Here is a 21893-nt window from a genome sequence, read left to right as displayed (position 1 = left end):
AAACTTCCCCATCTTCTATAGGATTACCGTTAAATTCCTTAGAATGACATACAAGGCCCTGCAAAATTTGGACCTAGTTTCAACAACCTTTATTGTGATAGTCCCTCTCTTGAAAGCCAGGAGTCCAATTCTGTTTAAATGTTTTGTTCTGCTTTGTCTCCAGACCTTTGCAAATATATTCTCTGCCTGCTATCCTTCTCCTCCAATTCACTTTCCAACAGTTGGTTCGAATGTCATCTCCTCTAGGAAACCTAAATAGAAACACATTTATAACTCGACTTTCCCAAGCTAGGGTCTAGTCTACAGCTTTCTTACAGTGACCAGGGCACCGCTGTTTGTAACAGCTCTTGTCACACAGCTGCCAATGTTTGTTTACACGTCTTTCTCTTCCATTAGACCATCGGTCCCCAACCTTTTTGGCACCAGGGACTGGTTTCTTGGAAGACAATTTTTCCACGGATGGGGGGTGGGGTGGGGGATGGTTCAGGTGGTAATGCGAGCGATGGGGGGACGGTTCAGGCAGTAGAGCGACGGGGAGCGATGGGGAGTGGCAGATGAAGCTTTGCTTGCTCGCCTGCCTGCCGCTCACCTCCTGCTGTGTGGCCTGGTTTCTAACAGGCCACTGACAGGACAGGTCCATGGCCCCGAGGGTTGGGGACCCCTGCGTTAGACTGTGAAGCTGTGAAGAACAAAAGCCTTACACCTGCCACAATGCTGGACACATAGTGAACACTTAGTAAATGCTTGTTGAATGAATAAGGGAAGTGTTCATGGAAGAGCAAGTGAACTACACTGCCCTCTTCACCCCTTAATTATTCTTCCTCTTCTATTTTAGGAAACTTTTCCTAAACCATTTCTGGCCAACTGATGTAAGCTCCATCCGATTATCCACCAGCCTGGCTCCCCTCAGATATTTTACTTGAATATAGTTATCCTCAGGTTATTTTTTTCATTTCTCTTATTATTTCTCAATTCCTTCTATAGCGTCTCTAACTCTGCCCAGTTTGTCTCAAGCTCTCCTTCACTTTCCTCTTTTTTTTAATTCAGTAAATTTACACTTCTCATATATCATGTGTAAGTACGTAACATAAAGTTCTCAAAAAATTTCCCTTTCTTTGGTACCTGATTCTCCACCCCTCCATTTCTCAAACCTTTCCTCCAAGGCCACACCCCGCTCCCCCACCCACCCCGAGACGTGCATAGCTATTGCTCAGGAGGAAAGGTGGGAGCCCTTCTTTGCTGTGGTTAGGCTGCCGAACTGTTTTAAGAACTGAACTTTCGCAGGCTATGCTTGAGAATCACACCTCACCACCAAGTCTCAAAAGGTTTGCGGAACGGCGACATTCCGTAAACAACAACCCCTTCTTTTCAACCTCCAAACCTAACAAAACAAGCCACAGAAGTCTCATGGAATAGGAGGTGGTAAAAGATCTAGGAAGGATACGGAAGGACACTAGGGGCTGAGGGGCGGGGCGCGGACCTGGTAATCCCCGACGACTCTCTCCCCGCCCCCATGAACTTCCGCCCTAGCACCTCCTCCGCTCTCACGGGCGGACTGCCGCGAGCTACGCGAAGACGCGCTGGCGTGCGCGGCCCTGGGGGCGGAGCTCAGGGGTAGCTGGGAAGCGACGCAGGACGTGCGTGCGTGCGTACGTGCTCGCTCGCGGTGGCGGCGGCGGATCGGAGAGGCCAGAGCCGGAGACCGAGCTGGGATCGGGCCCCGGGCGGGGGCGGTGCGAGCGGCGCCAAGCGGATCCTGGGGGCGGGGACGGAGCCGGGGCGGGCGGGGCTGGAGCGGAGCCCGGGAACTAGGCGGGAGGTCCCAGGGTCTCGGGTTAGGGGGGTGGAGCCGCACTTCGTCGCCGCGGGGGTGCCGGGACTCCGGCCTCAGTGCCGCCGCCATCACGGACTTCCTGTGGGACAAGCGCACGGGCCTCGCCGCCAGGACGGTGAGCGCGCGGGCTGGCGGGCCGCGGGGCCGCGCGGAAAGATGGCGACCGCAGGGCGGGCGGGAAGAAGATTGGATTGGGGGCAAGGGGTCGGGGCGAAATTAGGAGAGGGGGAGGGCTGAGAACTGGGAAGTGGCAGAGGTGAGGAGTAGGAAGATGAGCTGGAAGGTCGACCTGCCCTAGATGTATTCTGGAAGACAGGTGGGGAAGTTGGGAGGGATCAGAGTAGGAGAAGGGGTGATGGAGTACGGATAAGAGTGGTTCCAGAGATGAGAAAGAGCAGAATATCAAAGTTGGACCAAAGCCGGAGAGGGGGAAGACACCACCGTGTCACTTGGAGGATGTGGAAAGAGTTTTACCCTAGGAGTTATTTCTGGATTTTCTGAGTGAGAAAGAGAAAAAAAAGATGCACAAGTTGAGAAAGGTTGCAGGCTGGAGATCCTTGGAGGAATGTGGAGAAGGACAGCCTGTGAGGGACTTTGGTGGCAGTATGTATACGGTGAGATGACATTTGTGTGGGTGTGCTAAGCAAGGTTGGATTACCTGGGAGAGTCTTGTGCTTGCATCTTCTTGGTTTCCAACAAGCCCTGTTAGGCCAGGAATGAATCAAATGCCACCCTCCTCAGTTTGAGAAGTAGCTCAGAATGGGAGCCAGATGTTGGAGTCATGCCTTTTCCACACCTAATCCTACCCCCGCCCAACAAGACTTCTGTCCCTGGGCCTATGTAATTGCTTTCTGCCCTCCTCATCTTCCTGCATTGTGACAGTGATTACTCTCTGATTCTTTCCTTGAAGGAAAAAAAGGATTTGTGCACCATGCCATTCCAATTCCAATAACCAGAAGGTGGCCAGCTTTTAGCCAACTGGTGCTGATATTAATTAAAAACCAGTTATTCTGTACTTAGTAAGCACAAAAGGGGAGGGGCTGGATGGGAAGCTGACTGCAGCTTGGAGCCACATGTATTTAAAACCACCCAAGGGGGATTTGGCCAGTGATGTGAGAAATGATTAAGATAGTTCAAGGAGCCAGACCCAGATCCCTGTAACTTGCTTATATTTGGTTTATACAGCTATATGTAGAAACCTGGGAAACTGGATTCCTGCCTTCAAGACATGGATGGCCTATTTAGGGAGATAAGATACACTTTTAATGATTGTAAAGCATTTGTGATAATAGTCTGTAGTAAAGCATTATTTTGTTGAGTTATGAGGAACTTAGCGTGGCATAGATCTATCCTAGATACCAGCCAATGATGAACTGTTGCAGTCTTCATCAGTTACGCAGTCTCAACTGTAATGAGCTGTGGCCCAGACCTGAGTGTCTTCATGAAGGCATGTTTGAGGAAAATCAGAATAGAGCAATGAGCTGAGTGGGGGGGAAGATTCCTAAAGTTTTTGGCTAGAGTTAGTAGGTGAATATATATACTTCATTAAGGAGGACTTGTAAGCACAGAGGAAGACTGAGGAAGTTGTGAGTGGTTAAAAAAAAAAAGTAGAAATTGAAGAGCAGAAAGCAGCTTAGCATCTCTGGAGCAGCCAGTCCTTGGAGGGGGCTTCTGAAAACTCAGAGCTCGCCCCACTATTGCTACTTTTCCTTCCCTTCCAGATGCCTCATCCTCGAAGGTACCACTCTTCAGAGAGAGGCAGCCGGGGGAGTTACCATGAACACTATCGGAGCCGAAAGCATAAGAGACGAAGAAGCCGCTCCTGGTCAAGCAGCAGTGACCGGACACGGCGGCGCCGACGGGAAGACAGCTACCATGTCCGTTCCCGGAGGTGAGGCTTCAGGAAGAGAAACTCACACTTGGCCCACTCACTTATTCGTTTACTCAACAAAGATTTATTGGTTTCAAGCTAAGTAGCTGGTGGAAGGTGATGCTCAAAACGGATAACAAAATAACCCATTTACACTGTGGTGTTAAGAGTCTTATCATAGGGGAAGTATATAGTAGGGGGCTGAGATAGCATCCAACAGGTTTGGTTGGCAAGATGTGTAGTTCAAGGAAAACGTCCCAGAGGACGTGACATCTAAGCTTGTCTGAAAGATGAGAGAAGTGTCCCAGACAAAGGGAAAGCAAGTGCAAAGGACTAGGGGCTAGAGGTAACTAATGAGCTAATAGACGAGACAGAGGTAGGTCTCCATGGTTTTAATAACTTAGCAACATGCTCAGTGGGAGGGATGGGTTAGGGATAGTTTGGAGCACAGCTGGATATCAGTCAGGAATAGCTTAAAAAAGAAATGGCTCTTTATTCCATTGCATCACTGGAGGGGAGGAGGAGGCCCTCCCAGGGAGTTGTATGACAAGGAATGTGGCCTGAACAGATGCACTTAATGGGTGTTTGTTGTCCAACAGCAGCTACGATGATCGTTCATCCGACCGGAGGGCGTATGACCGGCGATACTGTGGCAGCTACAGGCGCAACGACTACAGCCGGGATCGGGGAGAAGCCTACTATGACACAGACTACCGGCATTCCTACGAATATCATCGGGAGAACAGCAGTTACCGCAGCCAGCGCAGCAGCCGTAGGAAGCACAGACGGCGGAGGCGGCGCAGCCGGACATTCAGCCGCTCATCTTCGGTGAGTGTCAGCCCAGGCCCTTCCTCTCCCCACTCTTCTTCAGCTCTCTGGGACCCTGGTAAGTGAGAAGTATCCTTGTTCTCATCTGAGCATTTGGGGCATGGACAGTAAGGCGGGCACTGAGTCTGTCTACTCTCTTGGAAGCTCTCCGACTCTTGGAGGGCCCTGGAATCTGCTTTGGAGATTGATGGGCACAGAGCATTTGTGAACCCCAGTGCCCTCCCTGGCATGCTGGGCTTATTGTGTTGGGAGCAGCTCCTCCACCCCCCAAGGCCTCCACCTTCTAATGGGGACCTTGCTTGTGAACTGCCTTTCTCCCCCATGTACTCCATGGCCCCGTCAGCAGGTGGGCTTGGGTGGGGGCAAGGGGAGACCTGTGCCCGCCTGGAAGGGCATCGTGTAGAGCATGGGGTTGTGGGTGACATTGGCAACGACACCACTTCTCTGCTCTGCCCGTGCCTCCCCCCTTTCCCATTTTGGGTTTGGGGACTTGGGATTATGCGCCGCTCTCTCTTCTCACCCCGATCCAACTTACTGCATCTGACGTGTTCCCTTCCACTGTCCCCCATCATCGTCTGTCCCCCCTGGCTGGGCGCCTGTGACCGGTGACCCCTCCACCACCCACCCCGCCTCCCTCCGGCCCCCGCTCCGACACCTGGCTTGCTCCGACCCCCCCCGCCCCCCGACAGCAGCACAGCAGCCGGAGAGCCAAGAGTGTAGAGGACGACGCTGAGGGCCACCTCATCTACCACGTCGGGGACTGGCTACAAGAGCGATGTACAAGCCAAATCGTAACAATCCTATAGCCTGTAATGGTCCCATAGCCATCCTAACGTCCCGAGCCAACCCAAGTCACAGCCTCTTTTGCCTTTTCTCAGTGGTGTTGTTTATCTGGGTGGTTTGAGTTGCTGTTGAGAATTGACCTCTGCTGTCCACTCCCAGCTCTCATGGCCCCTGGGTTAAAGGTGGTGGGAATCATGCAGGGGTTTTTTTCCCCTGTGACCATCTGTATCTGTTCCCCCTTCCTTCATCTCCTCACCCCAGGTTGCTGTACCCTTTTTTCTTCGAACTCAGCTCATTCCCCACCTTCTCTCCCTCCCTCTCCCCGACCCTGCTCTTTTTCATTTCAGATGAAATTGTAAGCACCTTGGGAGAGGGGACCTTCGGCCGAGTTGTACAATGTGTTGACCATCGCAGGTAACTGTCAGCCCCGCTCTGTACTCCACACCTGGTAGCCATAAAGAGGTAGTGAGGGGTATCTGGGGCTTTTTTGCTAATGAGCCATAGGTAGGATATCTTAATCCCCAGGCAGCCCTGTTCAGTCTGAGATGTTCTTGAGATTCCAGCAAAAGCCTCTCCTGCCATCCTATAGGGGCGGAGCTCGAGTTGCCCTGAAGATCATTAAAAATGTGGAAAAGTACAAGGAAGCAGCTCGACTTGAAATCAATGTGCTGGAGAAAATCAATGAGAAGGACCCTGACAACAAGAAGTAAGTGAGTGAAGGAGTATGTGGGGAGTCTGAGAGGCTCCACCCCTATACAGGAAAACCTTCCCGACCTGGACTAGACAGGCAGGGGAGTTATAGACCTTCTCATCCATCCATCTTTTGTTCATCATCTTAGAGTAGTAGAACATTAGGGCAGGAAGGGAAAGTCTGTGACATTCTCTAATCCTTTCCCTTGTTTTCAGGGCAGTTAGATTGCTCTGCAGTTTGGCTCCGACCCAAGATGGCCTCAGTAGGGATATGCCCTGGAAATGGCCCTGAGACTGAGAATCAACATTTTCATCAAAAAATTAGTTGTGCTTTTAATACCTAGAACTATGCTAATGAAGCCACAGACATTTATGTGTAATTTTTCTGATCACACACATTCCATAATCCAAATGTAGAATAAGAGTATTAAGCAGAGACATAAGTAGGTATAAACATGGGCCCAATGATGGCTGATGGTGAGTGAATTTCAGGAGCGGGAGTTGGGGTCAGAATGCAGAAGTGGCAGTTTGACAGTATACGGTCCACACTGAAGCCTGGTGCTTGGCAGCTCCTCAGCAAATAGAACTTTTTTTAACTATTTAAAATGTTGCAGGAAAATGGTTTGAAGTTTCGCAGGTAGTACTTCTCTCCTTGGGTCTGCCAGAAAGGCCACTGCTTAGCTGAACTGAATTTTCTTGGTGATAATAGCTGGCATGTTTTTATACAAGTATGTGGAATCAACAGCTATGCAGTCCCTCTTTGTTGGAGGGGTGGTGGGCAGATGGGAGCTCATCAGACATCCCCTTCCCCCATCTCTCTTCCCAGCCTCTGTGTCCAGATGTTTGACTGGTTTGACTACCATGGCCACATGTGTATCTCCTTTGAGCTTCTGGGCCTTAGCACCTTCGATTTCCTCAAAGACAACAACTACCTGCCCTACCCCATCCACCAAGTGCGCCACATGGCCTTCCAGCTGTGCCAGGCCGTCAAGTGTGAGTGGGGCGGGCCGAGGTGGACTCTGGGGCAGCCCCTCCCTCCATTGAACCTCTTCTGTCTCAGTTGTGCACTGCTGAAGCCCCTAAACAGTCAACTCAATTATCTGCAGTTCTTTTATTCACTATCATGTTGACATCTCTTTCTCTTCTGACTTAACTCCTTCACTGATGTCCTTACCATCACTGATTGCTCTTACTCCACATTGAACCTAGCAGGAGCTGGAAGAGAAAGTGTTTGAAGTCAAAGCACCTGATTAACTCTTTTTTCCTTTATTCTCCTTCCTTGGGAAAGTGTAAGTCAGGCAGCAAGCACAAAGAGACAAAAAGATTCCTCGAGCTAGAGGTTTACATTTGTCTGAGCTGAGAATGCTCTCTGTTCCCAGCAAAGCAGGCAGGAGCAGGGAGTAGTGCAGCCAAGGGGCCAGGTAGGGACTAGTACATACTTCCTCTTGAGTCTTCATAACAGTACAGTTCCACAGAGTTGAAGTCACAGGAGTCAGATAGACACATGTCAAAGTCAGTGCAAAAATGCAACCCATGGGGACTTCCGTGGCAGTCCAGTGGTTAAGACTCTATTCTTCCACTGCAGGGGGTGTGGGTTCGATCCCTGGTTGGGGAACTAAGATCCCGCGTGTCACTCGGTGTGGCAAAAAAAAAAAAAAAAAAAAAAAAAAAAAACCCGTAGCAAGCCATCTTTATACTTCGGTTGAGAAGTACATGTATATCTGATGTTAATAAGTATAGGGCTTCTGACGTGGATGGACCTAGAGTCTGTCATACAGAGTGAAGTAAGTCAGAAGGAGCAGAATATCGTATATTAACGCATATATGTGGAACCTAGAAAAACGGTACAGATGAACCGGTTTGCAGGGCAGAAATGGAGACACAGGTGTAGAGAACAAATGTATGGACACCAAGGGGGGAAAGTGGCAGGGGTGGTGGTGGTGGTATGAATTGGGAGATTGGGATTGACATATATACACTAATGTGTATAAAACAGGTAACAAGAACCTGCTGTATAAAAAATAAATAAAATTCAAAAATTAAATAAGTACAGGCCTTCTTAGACTAGGCATTTCATTTGGATGTAGAGCAGAAAGCAGCCTAGTGCTTCTGGACCTGCCTTCTCACCAGCTTTGAGCTAGGTGACCAAGCCTGGGGTCAGCTGGTACCAGTTAGCTCTGGCCACTTGGACCAACCCTGACCTGGCCTTCTCCTCTGCAGTCCTCCATGATAACAAGCTGACACATACGGACCTCAAGCCTGAAAATATTCTGTTTGTGAATTCGGACTACGAACTCACCTACAACCTAGAGAAGGTAAGATGGACAGGGTCCACCCCTTGGCCAGTGGGCACAGGTGGCCATGCCACTTTGCCTTTCTCTTAGCCCTTTCTGTCCTCCCTTTTACTTCTTTCTCCCACATTTTCTGCTCTGGCTCTGACTGAGTAAAACTGCAGTACCAGAATAGTTGGAAGGGGAGAGATACAAGACAAATTGGAAGAGAATTTGGAAAAAGAACCTCAGTTAACTTTCCAGTAGAGTGAAAATGCTTTCAAGGTTCTTGGTTTGGGCTTCCTTTTCTTTCTGTAAGGAAAGCTCATCTCCACTGACTAACTGGAGATCATGGAGATCTCAGCTAAGGAAGCTATTCCTCACTTTGCTACCTGCTATATATTTTCAGAAATACTGTAAACTAGTCACTTGGGTATACTCTTCAGATGCATAGAGACTTGCATGCTGTTCCACAGTTCTTCCTAAATCTTCTTCCTCCCCCACTCTTAGTCTGCTGGCTATGGGGGTGGCTGTAAAGCAGAAGGCATGTGTGGGAGCAGGCAGGAGGTCAAAGTTGTTTTTTTAAGGCTCAGAAGCACTTTAGAGAATAGTGGTAGAAGCTCGGTCTGTTCATTCTCAGTCTCGGTGCAGAGGTTCATGTTCTTCCTGCTTTGCTCCTAGAAGCGAGATGAGCGCAGTGTGAAGAGCACAGCTGTAAGGGTGGTAGACTTTGGCAGTGCCACCTTTGACCATGAACACCATAGTACCATTGTCTCCACCCGCCATTACCGAGCACCAGAGGTCATCCTCGGTAAGGGGGGAAGGACAAGGTTGTCCAAGTATGTGAGGGGGTGTGGTGGTGAGGATAGGGCCCCCTGAGCCTCATAGTACCTTTTCCTTCCCATTCCTACCCAGAGTTGGGCTGGTCTCAGCCTTGTGATGTGTGGAGTATAGGCTGCATCATCTTCGAATACTATGTTGGCTTCACCCTCTTCCAAGTAAGTGGTGGGGTGTTTTATATGACCACTAGGTATTCTCCTACCTAATTTCCTTGTCTGCTGAGGAGCTGCCTGCTCACTCCACATTGCTTATCTTCTTGGCGGCTAGACCTCAGCATCCCCTCTCGGTCCCACGCTCAGTTCTGTCTTTGTTTCCCAGACCCATGACAACAGAGAACATCTAGCCATGATGGAAAGGATCTTGGGTCCTATCCCTTCCCGGATGATCCGAAAGACAAGGTGAACCTCGAGTGGGAGGGACTTAACCCTTTTCCTTTTCTCTCCGCAAAATTGGTCTCTATCACGTCATTTTCTTTTTTCTTTGACACCTGCCCTCCCCTCAGCTACTCTTGAGATGAGGGAATAAGGGAATCATCCCACAACAAGAGGAACCTCCTGATTCCTCAACTTCCCCCTTCCCCTCTAGGAAGCAGAAATATTTTTATCGGGGTCGCCTGGATTGGGATGAGAACACATCAGCTGGGCGCTACGTTCGAGAAAACTGCAAACCACTTCGGGTGAGCCGGGCTGGGAATAAATTGTGCCCACCACCCAGAGGTCACTTCCTTCTTAAGGTGTTTTGCCCCTGGAATGCATTTCACAAGCAGAGGGTTAGGAAAGAAGGGGAGGAAAACCGAAAGAAGACATCTTTGTTGATAGAAGAGAGATAAGAGGGAGTGGTTTTATGGAGGGAATGAGGTTAGACAGCCATGTTTTTCTTGAGCCAACCAGAGATGAAAGCAATGTCCTGGATTCTTTAGGTCAGGCAAAAAAGAATAAACTACCTTTGAAGAGGTTACATTTTACTGACGAGCTAAAGAAGATTGATGAAGTTGACAAGGATATACAAGTAGAACTTTCAAAGAGTATGAAGGAATAATTGTGCTAGTGGGAAGGTAGGGTGAGCTGTGACATCAGAAATGGTCACGGTGTGGTCATTCATAATGGTAGCAAGCAGAGCCGTGGTCCTTCAGGATTGAAATCTAGGGCCTTGAAGAACGCAGGGTTTGTAAGGCATCGTGCCTCACCTTTTTCCTGCCCTCCACCACCAGCGGTATCTGACCTCAGAGGCAGAGGAACACCACCAGCTCTTCGATCTGATTGAAAGCATGCTAGAGTATGAACCTGCTAAGCGGCTGACCTTGGGCGAAGCCCTTCAACACCCTTTCTTCGCCCGCCTTCGGGCTGAGCCACCTAACGCCAAGTTGTGGGACTCCAGTCGGGATATCAGTCGGTGACGATCAGGCCCTGGGCCCCTCTGCCACTCTAACAGCAGTGGGTGTCCAGTCCAGGACACTGGTGCTTTTTTATACAAGAGAACAGAGCCGGAGCCCACTCCTTCCTACTGGCTCCCTATGTACCTGTGAATATGTGAAATAGTGTAAATATGAAAGAACTTGGACCTATCACTTCCACCCCTGCCTTGTACATAATGCTATTCCATCTCACACTCTTCCCACCCTCACTTGCCCCTTCACAATTGAGTTGGATAGGGGCAGAATGAGGTAACCAGATGGCATCTATCCCATGTTTTATAAGGAATTTTGTACAGTCTTTGTGAAATAAAATGACGTGCTTCATCTGACCCCCATCCCTGGAGTTTGAGGTTTGGGGGTGCTGGGGTGGAGGGATGAGAAGATTGGCAACGAAGGGAGTCCCATCTTATCCTCCAAAATTAACTATAGTCAGGTTACCAGTTTACCTGTCCAGTTTGTCTCGGGAGGAGAGTGATGGGTGGGTAACATTTCTTGACGGTGAGAAGGGTTATCTGGAATGATAAGGTTTGGGAAGGAGGTTCGATTACTGTAGCTCTTAGGCTGGGCCCCAGGATAGAGCCAGAGGCCCAGATTAAAAAAATTTTTTCAACTGGGCTCCTGGGAGACTACCACCACCGGTCGGAAGACCCCGGTCGTATGTCTCGGAAGACGAGGAGGGACCGGGATTCTGATGCGAGGCCTGCTGGGAGGTGTAGTTCGTTAATTGAGGGAAGTCACGTGGGGAAGGGGCGGCACTTGGCTACTGAGACTGAGTGAGAGGTGTCACGTGGGGCACTTCCTTCTTTGCCTTTGACCGAGACGCAGGCGCAACCCTCCTGCTGCTGCGGGGATCCTTGTGACCCTTCCGGTGTGTAAAGCCAATCCGTGCACAGAGAAGCGGGGCGGACCGAGAGGAGCGGAGGGAGCTCTGAGAGCCACTGCCGCGGCAGGGGCGTGGAGGGCAGGGGGCGGCCCAAGCCGAAGTTGCAAACATGGCTCAAAGCAGAGACGGTGGAAACCCCTTCGCCGAGCCCGGCGAGCTTGACAACCCCTTTCAGGTGACTTGCGCCGGCCTCTTTGGGGCAGCTGGGGTGATTTTTCGAGTCTAGAGGGTCGGGCTAACTTGTATTCCCGTTCGTGACATTTGATCCGAGGAAGGGCCGCCACGTGGGAGTGACGACGACTACAAACCAGTGAGCATCCTGGGGGGGCGGGCCCTTACGGGTAAGGAGCTGGTACTGGCAGTGTGGCGTGAAGGATTGGGGCAAATATGGGGACAACAGCGTGGCCCCCAAGCTGCAGTCCTTGGAGCCACAGCAGTTGAGAAGAGGCCCCTGTGAGTTCCCCCAGAGGCACCAGGTGCCAGCTGAGCCACAGATCTTTGCCCACAGGACCCAGCTGTGATCCAGCACCGACCCAGCACGCACTATGCCACGCTTGATGTCTACAACCCTTTTGAGACCCGGGAGGTGAGATTCTGGGAGCACGGGCGGGCGAGGAAGGGTGGGGTATGCCAACAGGCCCACTTTGTTGGGGTATAGGGGACTTTTTTGCACGCAAAGGAAGAAACACCGTGATCTTAGCTCCCTGAGAGAGGCCAGTCTGCCATGGGATGCCTAATCCTAAAGACACTAAGGCCAAGGGTCCATCAGTTTGAGCTCTAAATGTAAGTCTTGGGAGGACCTGGAGTCTGGCAGGGCCTGATGAAGACCCTGTCTGGTGAGCCTTTTTTGAAGAAGAAAAGGGATGGGGCCGGTTGGAGTTGCGGAGAAAACAAACCATGTTTAGGTATACAGTTAGAAAACAAGGGATAAAGAAGACTAGACCTGTTTGTCTCACTGCAATAGAAAAAGGTAAGAGTTTTTAAAAGTTTAAGGAGGTTGATATGGTAGATGAGTGCGTTGAGTCCTGGGTAAGGAACTCGATGTGAGGTTGATACGGTAGATGAGTGCTTTGAGTCCTGGGTAAGGAACTCGATGTGAGGGGTTATGAGGCCTGCTGCAGGTTGTAAAAGAGTTCTCTGATACAAACACAAGAACTAGCTTTCTAACAACTGGGGGAGGGGCTGCCACCTTAGGTAATGAGTTCTAGGTCTAAAGGTATTCAAGTAGACTCTAGATTCCTGTGTTATGAAGGACTAGATGATCCCTAAGGTTTTTTCCAAACTCAACAGCCACCACCAAGCTATGAGCCTCCTGCCCCTGTTCCGATAGCTCCACCCTCAGCTCCCCCTTTGCAGTCTTCGAGAAAGCTCAGCCCCACAGAACCCAAGAACTATGGCTCCTACAGCACCCAGGTAAAGGGGGTGTATGGGTAGGGGTTGAGGAGAGGGACCAGCCCTGGGGTTCAGGACTCACATTGGCCTCTGCTCATACTGGTCAGGCTTCAGCTGCAGCAGCCACAGCTGAGCTGCTAAAGAAGCAGGAGGAGCTCAACCGGAAGGCAGAGGAGTTGGACCGGAGGGAGAGAGAACTCCAGCATGCTGCCCTCGGGGGCACAGCTAGTAAGTGGGTCCTTGATACGGTTGGGGAGGGCATCTGACAGGTTCGAAGTCTCAAAAAAGGACCTCAGAGCATGGGCACTGGAGCCAGACTGCTGAGTTTGAATTTGGGTGCTATGTCTTATTAAGGGTGAGCTCTTAGACAAGTTATTTAATCTTGAGTGCCTCAGTTTCCTCACTTGTAAAATGAGAGTAATGTTTGTACCTGTTTGACAGGATTGTTGTGAGGGTTAAACAAAGTCATCTATACAAAATGCTGGGCACAGTGCTTAGAAGTTGTAAGTCATAATAAACACTCAGTATTAATATAACTTTTGCCACTGACCCTTGTTTCTCTGAACCCTCAAATTGGAAACAGAAGAGAAGACCCGGAGGTGAAAGGAAGGGGGAGTGATTTGTTGGTCTCTGTCTCACTTGTGAGATCCTCCTGCTCTTTTTGTGCCTTACAGCTCGACAGAACAATTGGCCCCCTCTACCTTCTTTTTGCCCAGTTCAGCCCTGCTTTTTCCAGGATATCTCCATGGAGATCCCCCAGGAATTTCAGAAGACAGTATCCACCATGTACTACCTCTGGATGTGTGAGTAGTGAGAAGCCTTTTTGAAGGAAAAGTACAGGTAGTAACTTGTACATCTTTCTTTTCCTGGAGCGCACTCACCCAGAACTAGACACTTCACCTATCCTCAGCATTTGAGTTAAAGGCTCATTTCTCCAGGAATCTTCCTGGATTACTCCTTTTATAGTATTTAGAACTTATTCTCCAGCCTTCTGGCAAATGTATGTTCTTGCCCTCTCCCCCTTCCCCCTGTCCTTATGCATAAATGTATTCTGAATCCTTTAAATGTCTTTGCCAAGGGGATCACACATGATTGAGATTTGCTAGTTCTGTCTCCCCTGCTGAGGATCCTGTGAAGGCAGAAGCCGCCTTCCTCTCCTTAGTCTGCCACATTGGGTGAGGGCTGTGGGGTGCGCTTCTAGGGAAAAGAGCTTTCACTGACCCATCATCCTGTTCCTCTAACCCTTAGGCAGCACTCTGGCTCTTCTCCTGAATTTTCTTGCCTGCCTGGCCAGCTTCTGTGTGGAGACCAGCAATGGCTCAGGCTTTGGGCTCTCTATCCTGTGGATCCTCCTTTTCACCCCCTGCTCCTTCGTCTGTTGGTACCGCCCCATGTATAAGGCTTTCCGGTAAGAAGGGGGAGTGGGGGTGGTGGCAGGGAGGGGACTTGGATGGGTCCCATTCTGCTTCTCCAACCCAACCCTAATTCTTTGCCTACACTTCCCTTTCTTTCTCTTTGCAGGAGTGACAGTTCATTCAATTTCTTCGTTTTCTTCTTCATTTTCTTCGTCCAGGATGTTCTGTTTGTCCTCCAGGCCATTGGCATCCCAGGTTGGGGGTTCAGGTCTGTGAGGCTGCCATCTACCTTCACCCCTTCCTCCCACTCCTGTAGACCAAGTCAGCCTTGGGTACTGGCATAGGAGTTGTTCAGAAAAAGGAAATGTGGTTTTTATCCTTGGGAGGTGCTAATTTAACCAGAGAGACAAGATGTCCTCCATGATAGAGAGCCCAGACACAACTCTCAACAGACATAGATTAAGGGAAAGATGGCTGTGGTCAATCTGAAGAGGCTTCCTGGAGGAGACATGTGTAACCATGGTTGGAGAAGAGGAAGAATCCTCAACAGAAAGGTCTGTTTGGAGTGAGGATGTCTGGAAGAGCTTGGAGAGCTGGGAGCTGATCGTTCAGAAGCTGGGATTAAACTGTGAAGAGAGTAGGTGTAGTTTGGGATTGCGGTGCATGGAAAGCTGCCAGACTGACAAGAAAACGGCCCCTGGTGGGAAGACATAACCAGCGGAGAAGCTGGGGGGACAGAGACCCAGCTGTGAGCAGCCTCTCTTCACTTCCATATACTTTCCCCTCCTTACAGTGGCTGGATCTCTGCTCTGGTGGTGCTGAAGCCCAACCCAGCTGTAGCTGTGCTCATGCTGCTGGTTGCCCTGTTCTTCACTGGCATTGCCGTGCTGGGAATTGTGATGCTAAAGCGGGTGAGGGGCTGTAGATGGGGCCAGGAGAGTGAGATCACGTGTCCCTAGGGGCATGGGTGGAACATTCAGGAGCAACTGGGGAGGGCCAGGCTGACAGACGGGTTCTCAGCTAATGGACCTGGGAGGCGGGTGTTGTGGGGTATTGTGTGGGTGTGGGTTGGTAGGGAGCCACAAGGGAAAAGCTAGAGCTGCAGGCTGGTGAGTGGTGGTGATGGCGTTAGATTGGAGTGGGATAACAGTGGCCAGAACGTGCTGTAAAGTCTATGTCTCTACTTGCAGATCCACTCCTTGTATCGCCGCACAGGTGCCAGCTTTCAGAAAGCCCAGCAAGAATTTGCAGCTGGTGTCTTCTCCAACCCTGCGGTGCGAACCGCAGCTGCCAGTGCAGCCGCTGGGGCTGCTGAAAATGCCTTCCGGGCACCGTGACCCCTAACTGGGTTGCCCTGGCCCTGCCACTTAGGGGAGGTGACCTAGCCCCCATCCCTGAGGTCTCTGGGACTTGATGAGACGTCACTACTTGATGTCTTCACTATAGTGCCCCCAGTCCCACAGCCATGACTGCTGAACCTGACTTAAGGGTGTGGGGAGCCCAGTGTGACCCAGTCACTGCTTCCCTCCCACTCCCCTTCCCCCAATCAGGCCACACTGCTGCCACCTCTACACACCCCAACCCAGCTTCCTTCTGCTGTGCCAAGGCTGTTGCTTCGGTTATTTAAATAAAAAGAAAGTGGAACTGGAACACAAATCACACCGTTTCCAGAATTTTAATGGGAACTAGGCATTATGGAAGAGAAAGTGGAGGAGACTAGAATGGAAGCAGAATGTGGACTCCAGAGGGAAGGTCTGACCTGGCCTTAGTGTAAATGGAGAGCTCTCGGGGATGGGACAGCAGGGCCCGATAGCAGGCGCAGGAAGAGGGAGGGAAGTCCACGGTTGGGGTGGAATCGAGGAGCTGCCAGGGAGCCCAGCTCCCTACCCCTCTCCGTTAATGACAGGGAAGAAGCCACTACTTCTGCTGGGAACACAGCAGGCCGAGGGGCCTGAGAGGCTGGGTGGGGCTCAGATGGGAGCCGAAAGCGTTGTTAGCTCCGGCGGCCAGCTTGCCCTGCAACCCTGCCTACTGCTCCCTCCCTCCCTCTCCCCTTCTCCCTCTCCCTCCCTCCCTCCTTCCCTCTCCCCCTCCCACAGGGTCTCTGGCGGGGACTACAACTCCCGGGGTGCGCTGCGCTGGCCCTCGCACCATGCCCCTCCTCCCGCACCATCCCATCCCCATCCCCCGCCTCCAGTCCCGGACCTGCTGTAGCCGAGCTGGGGGAGCGGGGGTGTGGTGGGGAGGGGAGCGGGGCTGGCGACCCAGGAGGCGGCGGCGCCGCCGCAGCCTCTCCCCACCAGGCAGCCTCGGATCCCACTGGACACTGAGGGCACACCGACCGCGCCTTTAGAGTCACGCTGCCTCTCCCCTCTTCTCTAGACTTCTTTCCCATCCTTCTCGCCTTCACCCTTCCCACCCTTCCCAGGGTTCCGGACCGCCGCCCTCTGTTCACTCCCGGACCGGCCCTTCTCGGCGCCTCTCTTCTCTAGGGAGATGCGATGAGCCGGTGCCCCCGCGTCCTCATTGCCGTCCCGGGCACGGTGCCCGTCCAGTGCCCGTGGTGGGGAGGGAGCACTCCGGGGCCCCTCCGTGACGCCCCTCCCTTGGCCCCCTCCTCAGCTGGAGTCCCTGGGCCATGCCCCGGGGGACCCAGCCAGGGAGTGGGGTCTAGAGCGAGGGGGGTGGAGAGGAGGAAGGACGGGGCCTCGGGCGCCTCTGAGATGCTCCCAAGCGTCAGGGGGGGCCGAGCGAGGCTCAGGCAACCGGGCGGCAGGCATGATGCCCTCGCCTAGTGATTCCAGCCGCTCGCTGACTAGCCGGCCTAGCACCCGGGGCCTTACCCACCTCCGTCTCCACCGACCCTGGCTGCAGGCTCTGCTCACGCTGGGGCTGGCTCAGGTGCTCCTGGGCATCCTGGTGGTCACCTTCAGCATGGTGGCCTCATCTGTCACCACCACCGAGAGCGTCAAGAGATCCTGCCCGTCTTGGGCTGGATTCTCGGTGAGTTGGGTGCACAGTTGTTGGGTGGGGGAGGCTCCTCGGGCCCCACCCCTCCACACCAGCTGCCAGTCCAAATCCTGGCCTCTCCTCCCTCTCCTGGTCCTCCTCCTCCTTACAGAGCTGGGTGCACCCTGTGGTGAGGGGCTCACTCAGGTGCCTCCCCTGTCAGGCTGAGCCTGTGCCCACTCTATCCCCAGCTGGCGTTTTCCGGGGTGGTTGGCATTGTGTCTTGGAAGCGGCCGTTCACTCTAGTGGTAGGTGCCAGGGTCTGATGCCCACGGGGAGGCAGGTGCCCAGCACCTGAGGGGATGCCTATTTATGCCCTCCAAAAGGGAATTGACTCTCCCATTCATGCTGTCCAGGCACAAATGTCTGTGAAGGAGGGTGGCTCCATCTGCGGTAGAGGGTACTCTTGGGGTCCCAGCCCTGAGTCTGTGCCCTGTTTCCCCCAGATTTCCTTCTTCTCCTTGCTTTCGGTGCTCTGTGTCATGCTCAGCATGGCTGGCTCTGTTCTCTCCTGTAAAAACGCTCAGCTGGCCCGAGACTTCCAAGAATGCATCTTGGTGAGATTTGAGGAAAGAGAGCCTGAGAGTGCTGGTTGGGGGAGGTGTGCAGGACAACCTGGGCTTGTCCTGATTCAGGCTGCCTCACCCTCTCCACTCCCACTCAGGACGGAAAGGTCTGTGTGTGCTGCCCTCCTGTTCCTCTACTGCGGCCCTGTCCAGAGTCAGGGCAGGAACTGAAAGTTGCCCCTAACTCCACCTGTGATGAAGCCCGAGGGGCCCTCAAGGTGAGCGTGCACCCCCCCTCCCCCCCTCCGCCATTCCTTCCTCTCCCACCATCTTCCTGGTTCTCACCCTTCTGCCTCCTGGAGTCCTCACAGGCCCCGAGTATGTGGGGTTTACTACACCCCAGGCGCCTCTCACATCCCTCTCTCTCTCTTGCCTTCCCCAGAACTTGCTCTTTAGCGTCTGTGGGCTCACGGTTTGTGCCGCCATAATCTGTACTCTCTCTGCTATTGTTTGCTGCATCCAAATCTTCTCCCTGGACCTTGTGCACACGGTGAGTGGGGAGCCGGGGTCAAGGCCGATAAGGCAGGATGTGGGCAGGGTGTGTGTGCTGGGATTGGGCTTGAGGGGTGAATACAGTGCTGGCTTTTGAGCACCAGGGGCTGTGGGTCACCTATTAGGCATGTCTGTTGCAGGGATATTTAGGGGGTCCAAAGGAGGGTGAGGAGAGAAATGACAGGGAGTAAGAGAAGTACGTGATGCCAGTCTTGGGGGCATTGAAAAGTGGGACTAAAAGTTGGGCGGAGTCAGGAAGGTCTTAGATGGGGGTGGGGATAATGGGTTGATGTTCTGGTGGGGACAGAGAACAGATAGTGATTTTGGGTGCAGAAAGGTCCATGTAGAGGAGGACTTTCTAGATGGGCAGGGCAAGAGCTGAAGGTCCTCGGCTGGGGCAGGGTTAGAGGAGGAACTGGTTTTGGCAAAGGGGCCAGAACTGAGCTTCTTGGAGGGGGTGGGGCCAGAAAATGTAGATGAGAGAGGAGTTTGGGAGCCAAGGAGCTGTATTCCCAGAAACCAAGTTTGCTGACTTGCTTGCTCCCCAGCAGTTGGCCCCTGAGCGCTCAGTCTCAGGCCCTCTGGGGCCTCTGGGCTGTACATCCTCGCTCCCAGCCCCTCTCCTACACACCATGCTGGACTTGGAGGAATTTGTACCGCCTGTGCCCCCGCCGCCCTACTATCCCCCAGAGTACACCTGCAGCTCAGAAACAGATGCACAGAGGTGAGGCCAGGTGGAATCTGTGGGGAAACTAAAGAAGGTGACTGGGGCTGAGGCCGGGGATTGGTGGGGAGGGATCTTTTTGGAATAGGAGTTCTTTCCCAGGCTTTGACCCTCTCCCTCATCCTGCCAGCATCACCTACAATGGCTCCATGGACAGCCCGGTGCCCTTGTATCCTACTGATTGCCCCCCTTCTTATGAGGCCGTCATGGGGCTACGAGGAGACAGCCAGGTGAGAGCAGGGCTTGGTGTGGGCTGGGGAGTCAGAGATAGAGCCTGAAAAGCTGGGTGAGCTGCTGTCACTGGATAAAGATAATACTAGTTCTCATGATCTTTATGGCACTAGCACATTCACTGTCATCTTTGATCTGCCTGATAGCTTGGCGAGGTGGGTGGGGTAAGAACTGTTGTTTCCATTTTACAGATGTGGAAACTGAGGCCCACATAAGTGACTTGAACAAAGTGACAAAGCTGGACTGGAATCTAGGTCTCTAGAGCTCTGTCCAGCCTATGGGATGGCCTAATCAGTGTGTGGGGCTTGACCCTTGACCCTTGTGTCTTCTGCAGGCCACTCTGTTTGATCCTCAGCTTCATGATGGCTCCTGCATCTGTGAGCGAGTGGCCTCCATTGTAGATGGTGAGCAGAAAGTGGGGAGGGTGGACAAGGTCTGGGATGCCTGGGATAGCAGAGCTGGGTGTGGGGGGCAGAGGGGGAGAGATGAGACCGAGTTGGTGGTTGAGGAACAAATGAGGGCTGGGGCTTCTTGCAATCCTGGGCTTAGTTGTCTCCTCTGAGATAAAACTGGAGGCAGGATGGCCCACAAGAGGCTGGGCCTGAGAAAAGAGGAACCGCCTGGGCCGGGCCAGGCTGGTGCTACCCGGCAGCCCCTACCATCCACAGTGTCCATGGACAGCGGATCTCTGGTGCTGTCAGCCATCGGTGACCTCCCCGGGGGCTCCAGCCCGTCGGAGGACTCGTGCCTGCTGGAGCTGCAGGGCTCCGTGCGCTCCGTTGACTACGTGCTCTTCCGCTCTATTCAGCGCAGCCGCGCCGGCTACTGCCTCAGCCTGGACTGCGGCCTGCGGGGCCCCTTTGAGGACAGCCCCCTGCCCCGGCGGCCCCCGAGAGCTGCCCGCTCCTATTCTTGCTCTGCCCCCGAGGCCCCACCCCCGCTGGGTGCCCCCACAGCTGCCCGAAGCTGCCACCGGCTGGAGGGCTGGCCGCCTTGGGTGGGACCCTGCTTCCCCGAGCTGAGGCGGCGGGTCCCCCGGGGAGGCAGCCGGCCAGCTGCAGCCCCTCTCCCCCTCCCCCCGGCTCGCCGCTTCAGCGATAGCTCAGGTTCCCTCACCCCACCGGGGCACCGGCCTCCTCAGCCGGCTCCCCGACCACCGCTGCTGCTGCCACGGTCCCACAGTGACCCGGGCATCACCACCTCCAGCAACACCGGTGAGCCGCCACAAGGTTCAGGAGAGGGCAGGCACTGGGAGTTAGAGGGCCAGTGATACCCACCAGGATTTGGGACACTGTTGAGGTCCCTGGGGAGGAAGAATGGGTGAATTCACTCCTGCAGTAGACACTTCTTATGTCCCCTCCTAGAAATACATCAACAGTTTAATGGCTAAAAGAAGAGGATTTGGTTTTTGGAACGCAGTCTCACAGTTCCCAGCTTGGGCTAGTTACCTACCCTCTCCAAGCCTCAGTTTCTCACCTGTAAAACAGGTATAATAACAGTACCTCACCATAGGTACTGTGGAGTTACTGAGGAGAGATGCAGGTCAAGTGCTTAGCCCTGGCACAGAAAGTGTTTGTCATTACCATTATGTGCCATGTACTGGAGAGGCTGCAGCAGGGCACGATAGCGCCTTAGTCCCTGATTTGGTGGATCGTACCATCTAGTTGCTGGCGGACCTGAGCAGAGATGATGCCCCCTTGGTTGGGAATGGGGTGTGGTAGCTGGGCTTGAGTTCTCAGGAGGGCCGTGAGATTGGCGGGCGCATCCACTGAGCGCTCCCACTCAGTCCCTGTCTCTCTCTTCCTTCTCAGCTGAATTCAGGGACCTTTATACCAAAGTGCTTGAGGAAGAAGCTGCTTCCATTTCCTCTGCAGATACAGGTGAAGCATACGGTTGGTGCCCAGGGGGCAGGGGGTAGGGGAGTGCTGCCTGGCCTTCTCTGCACCTCCCATTCTACCCACTCTCCCTCTCCCTCTGTCTCTCCAGGGCTCTGCTCTGAAGCCTGCCTCTTCCGTCTAGCCCGTTGCCCTTCCCCCAAGTTGCTACGTGCCCGCTCAGCCGAGAAACGGCACCCTGTGCCCGCCTTCCAGAAGGTCCCCCTGCCCTCAGGCCCTGCACCTGCCCACTCCCTGGGGGACCTGAAGGGCAGCTGGCCAGGCCGGGGCTTGGTCACTCGTTTCCTCCAGATGTCTAGGAAGGCCCCAGACCCCAATGGGAATGGAGCCCATGGACATAAGCAGGTAGAGTGAGGGAATCCAGGGAAGACACCCAGGAAAGCCTGGTGCTTCAGGTGGGGCCACACCGATGCTCTTTCCTGTGGCCCCATCTAGGTGCCCCGGAGCCCATGGGGCCGGCCAGGCCGAGAGAGCCTCCACCTTCGCAGCTGCGGCGACCTCAGCTCCGGCTCCTCCCTGAGACGCCTCCTGTCTGGCCGCAGGCTGGAGCGCGGCACCCGCCCCCACAGCCTCAGCCTCAGTGGGGGCAGCCAGGAGACTGGGCTCTGACCTGGGCATCCTCCCACACTGAACAGATCCAGATGAATGCTGGGGCCACAGGCACCAGCTGGTTGGGACCAGCAGCCTCCAGCACCCCCTTGCACTGGCTGACACAAAAAGAAACCTGCTGAACACCCCCAGAAGTATCCCTTTCCCTCCTACCTCTAGGGGCTCCTGCTGCTTGCCTCTGCCCCTCCAGCCTGGGGAGACCTTCTGT

At 53.3% G+C, this 21893-nt stretch overlaps 3 protein-coding genes across 14 annotated transcripts; all 3 read left to right on the top strand.

Moving 5' to 3' along the window:
• Positions 1-3555: 3555 nt before the first annotated feature.
• CLK2 (CDC like kinase 2) lies at positions 3556-10848 on the top strand (the record flags this gene model as incomplete). 5 transcript variants are annotated; one of them, XM_079728546.1, is made up of 12 exons in its annotated part: positions 3556-3725; positions 4307-4532; positions 5225-5309; positions 5663-5729; positions 5905-6021; positions 6832-6998; positions 8226-8320; positions 8957-9086; positions 9191-9273; positions 9434-9513; positions 9701-9791; positions 10326-10848. In XM_079728546.1, the coding sequence occupies 12 exons, from the start codon at positions 3556-3558 to the stop codon at positions 10509-10511; spliced, it is 1497 nt and encodes a 498-aa protein (XP_079584672.1). In that variant the 3' UTR covers positions 10512-10848. The 5 variants fall into 5 exon arrangements, with proteins under 5 accessions (XP_079584672.1, XP_079584671.1, XP_079584670.1 ...); XM_079728545.1 differs by having other exon boundaries at positions 5222-5309; XM_079728544.1 differs by having other exon boundaries at positions 4304-4532.
• A 673-nt stretch (positions 10849-11521) lies between these two features.
• Positions 11522-15802, top strand: SCAMP3 (secretory carrier membrane protein 3; the record flags this gene model as incomplete). Of its 3 annotated transcripts, XM_079728551.1 has the most annotated exons (9): positions 11522-11587; positions 11921-11998; positions 12703-12825; positions 12912-13032; positions 13479-13611; positions 14057-14212; positions 14326-14427; positions 14953-15070; positions 15350-15802. In XM_079728551.1, 9 exons carry the CDS (start codon positions 11522-11524, stop codon positions 15494-15496), a joined length of 1044 nt encoding a protein of 347 aa, XP_079584677.1. In that variant the 3' UTR covers positions 15497-15802. The 3 variants fall into 3 exon arrangements, with proteins under 3 accessions (XP_079584677.1, XP_079584678.1, XP_079584679.1); XM_079728552.1 differs by lacking the exon at positions 11921-11998; XM_079728553.1 differs by lacking the exon at positions 14326-14427.
• Positions 15803-16937: 1135 nt separating this feature from the next.
• ENTREP3 (endosomal transmembrane epsin interactor 3) lies at positions 16938-21685 on the top strand (the record flags this gene model as incomplete). Of its 6 annotated transcripts, none has more annotated exons than XM_079728539.1 (12): positions 16938-17162; positions 17360-17416; positions 17615-17725; positions 17833-17952; positions 18117-18224; positions 18778-18950; positions 19081-19180; positions 19516-19585; positions 19850-20395; positions 20993-21061; positions 21168-21421; positions 21512-21685. In XM_079728539.1, 12 exons carry the CDS (start codon positions 16938-16940, stop codon positions 21683-21685), a joined length of 2007 nt encoding a protein of 668 aa, XP_079584665.1. The 6 variants fall into 6 exon arrangements, with proteins under 6 accessions (XP_079584665.1, XP_079584664.1, XP_079584662.1 ...); XM_079728538.1 differs by having other exon boundaries at positions 18775-18950; XM_079728536.1 differs by having other exon boundaries at positions 18775-18950; positions 19039-19180.
• Positions 21686-21893: the final 208 nt, after the last annotated feature.

The sequence above is a fragment of the Hyperoodon ampullatus genome, assembly GCF_949752795.1.
Source record: "Hyperoodon ampullatus genome assembly, chromosome: 2".
NCBI classification, from domain to species: domain Eukaryota; kingdom Metazoa; phylum Chordata; class Mammalia; order Artiodactyla; family Ziphiidae; genus Hyperoodon; species Hyperoodon ampullatus.
Note: the sequence above shows the minus strand (reverse complement) of the source record. Positions and strands in the feature narration are given on the sequence as shown.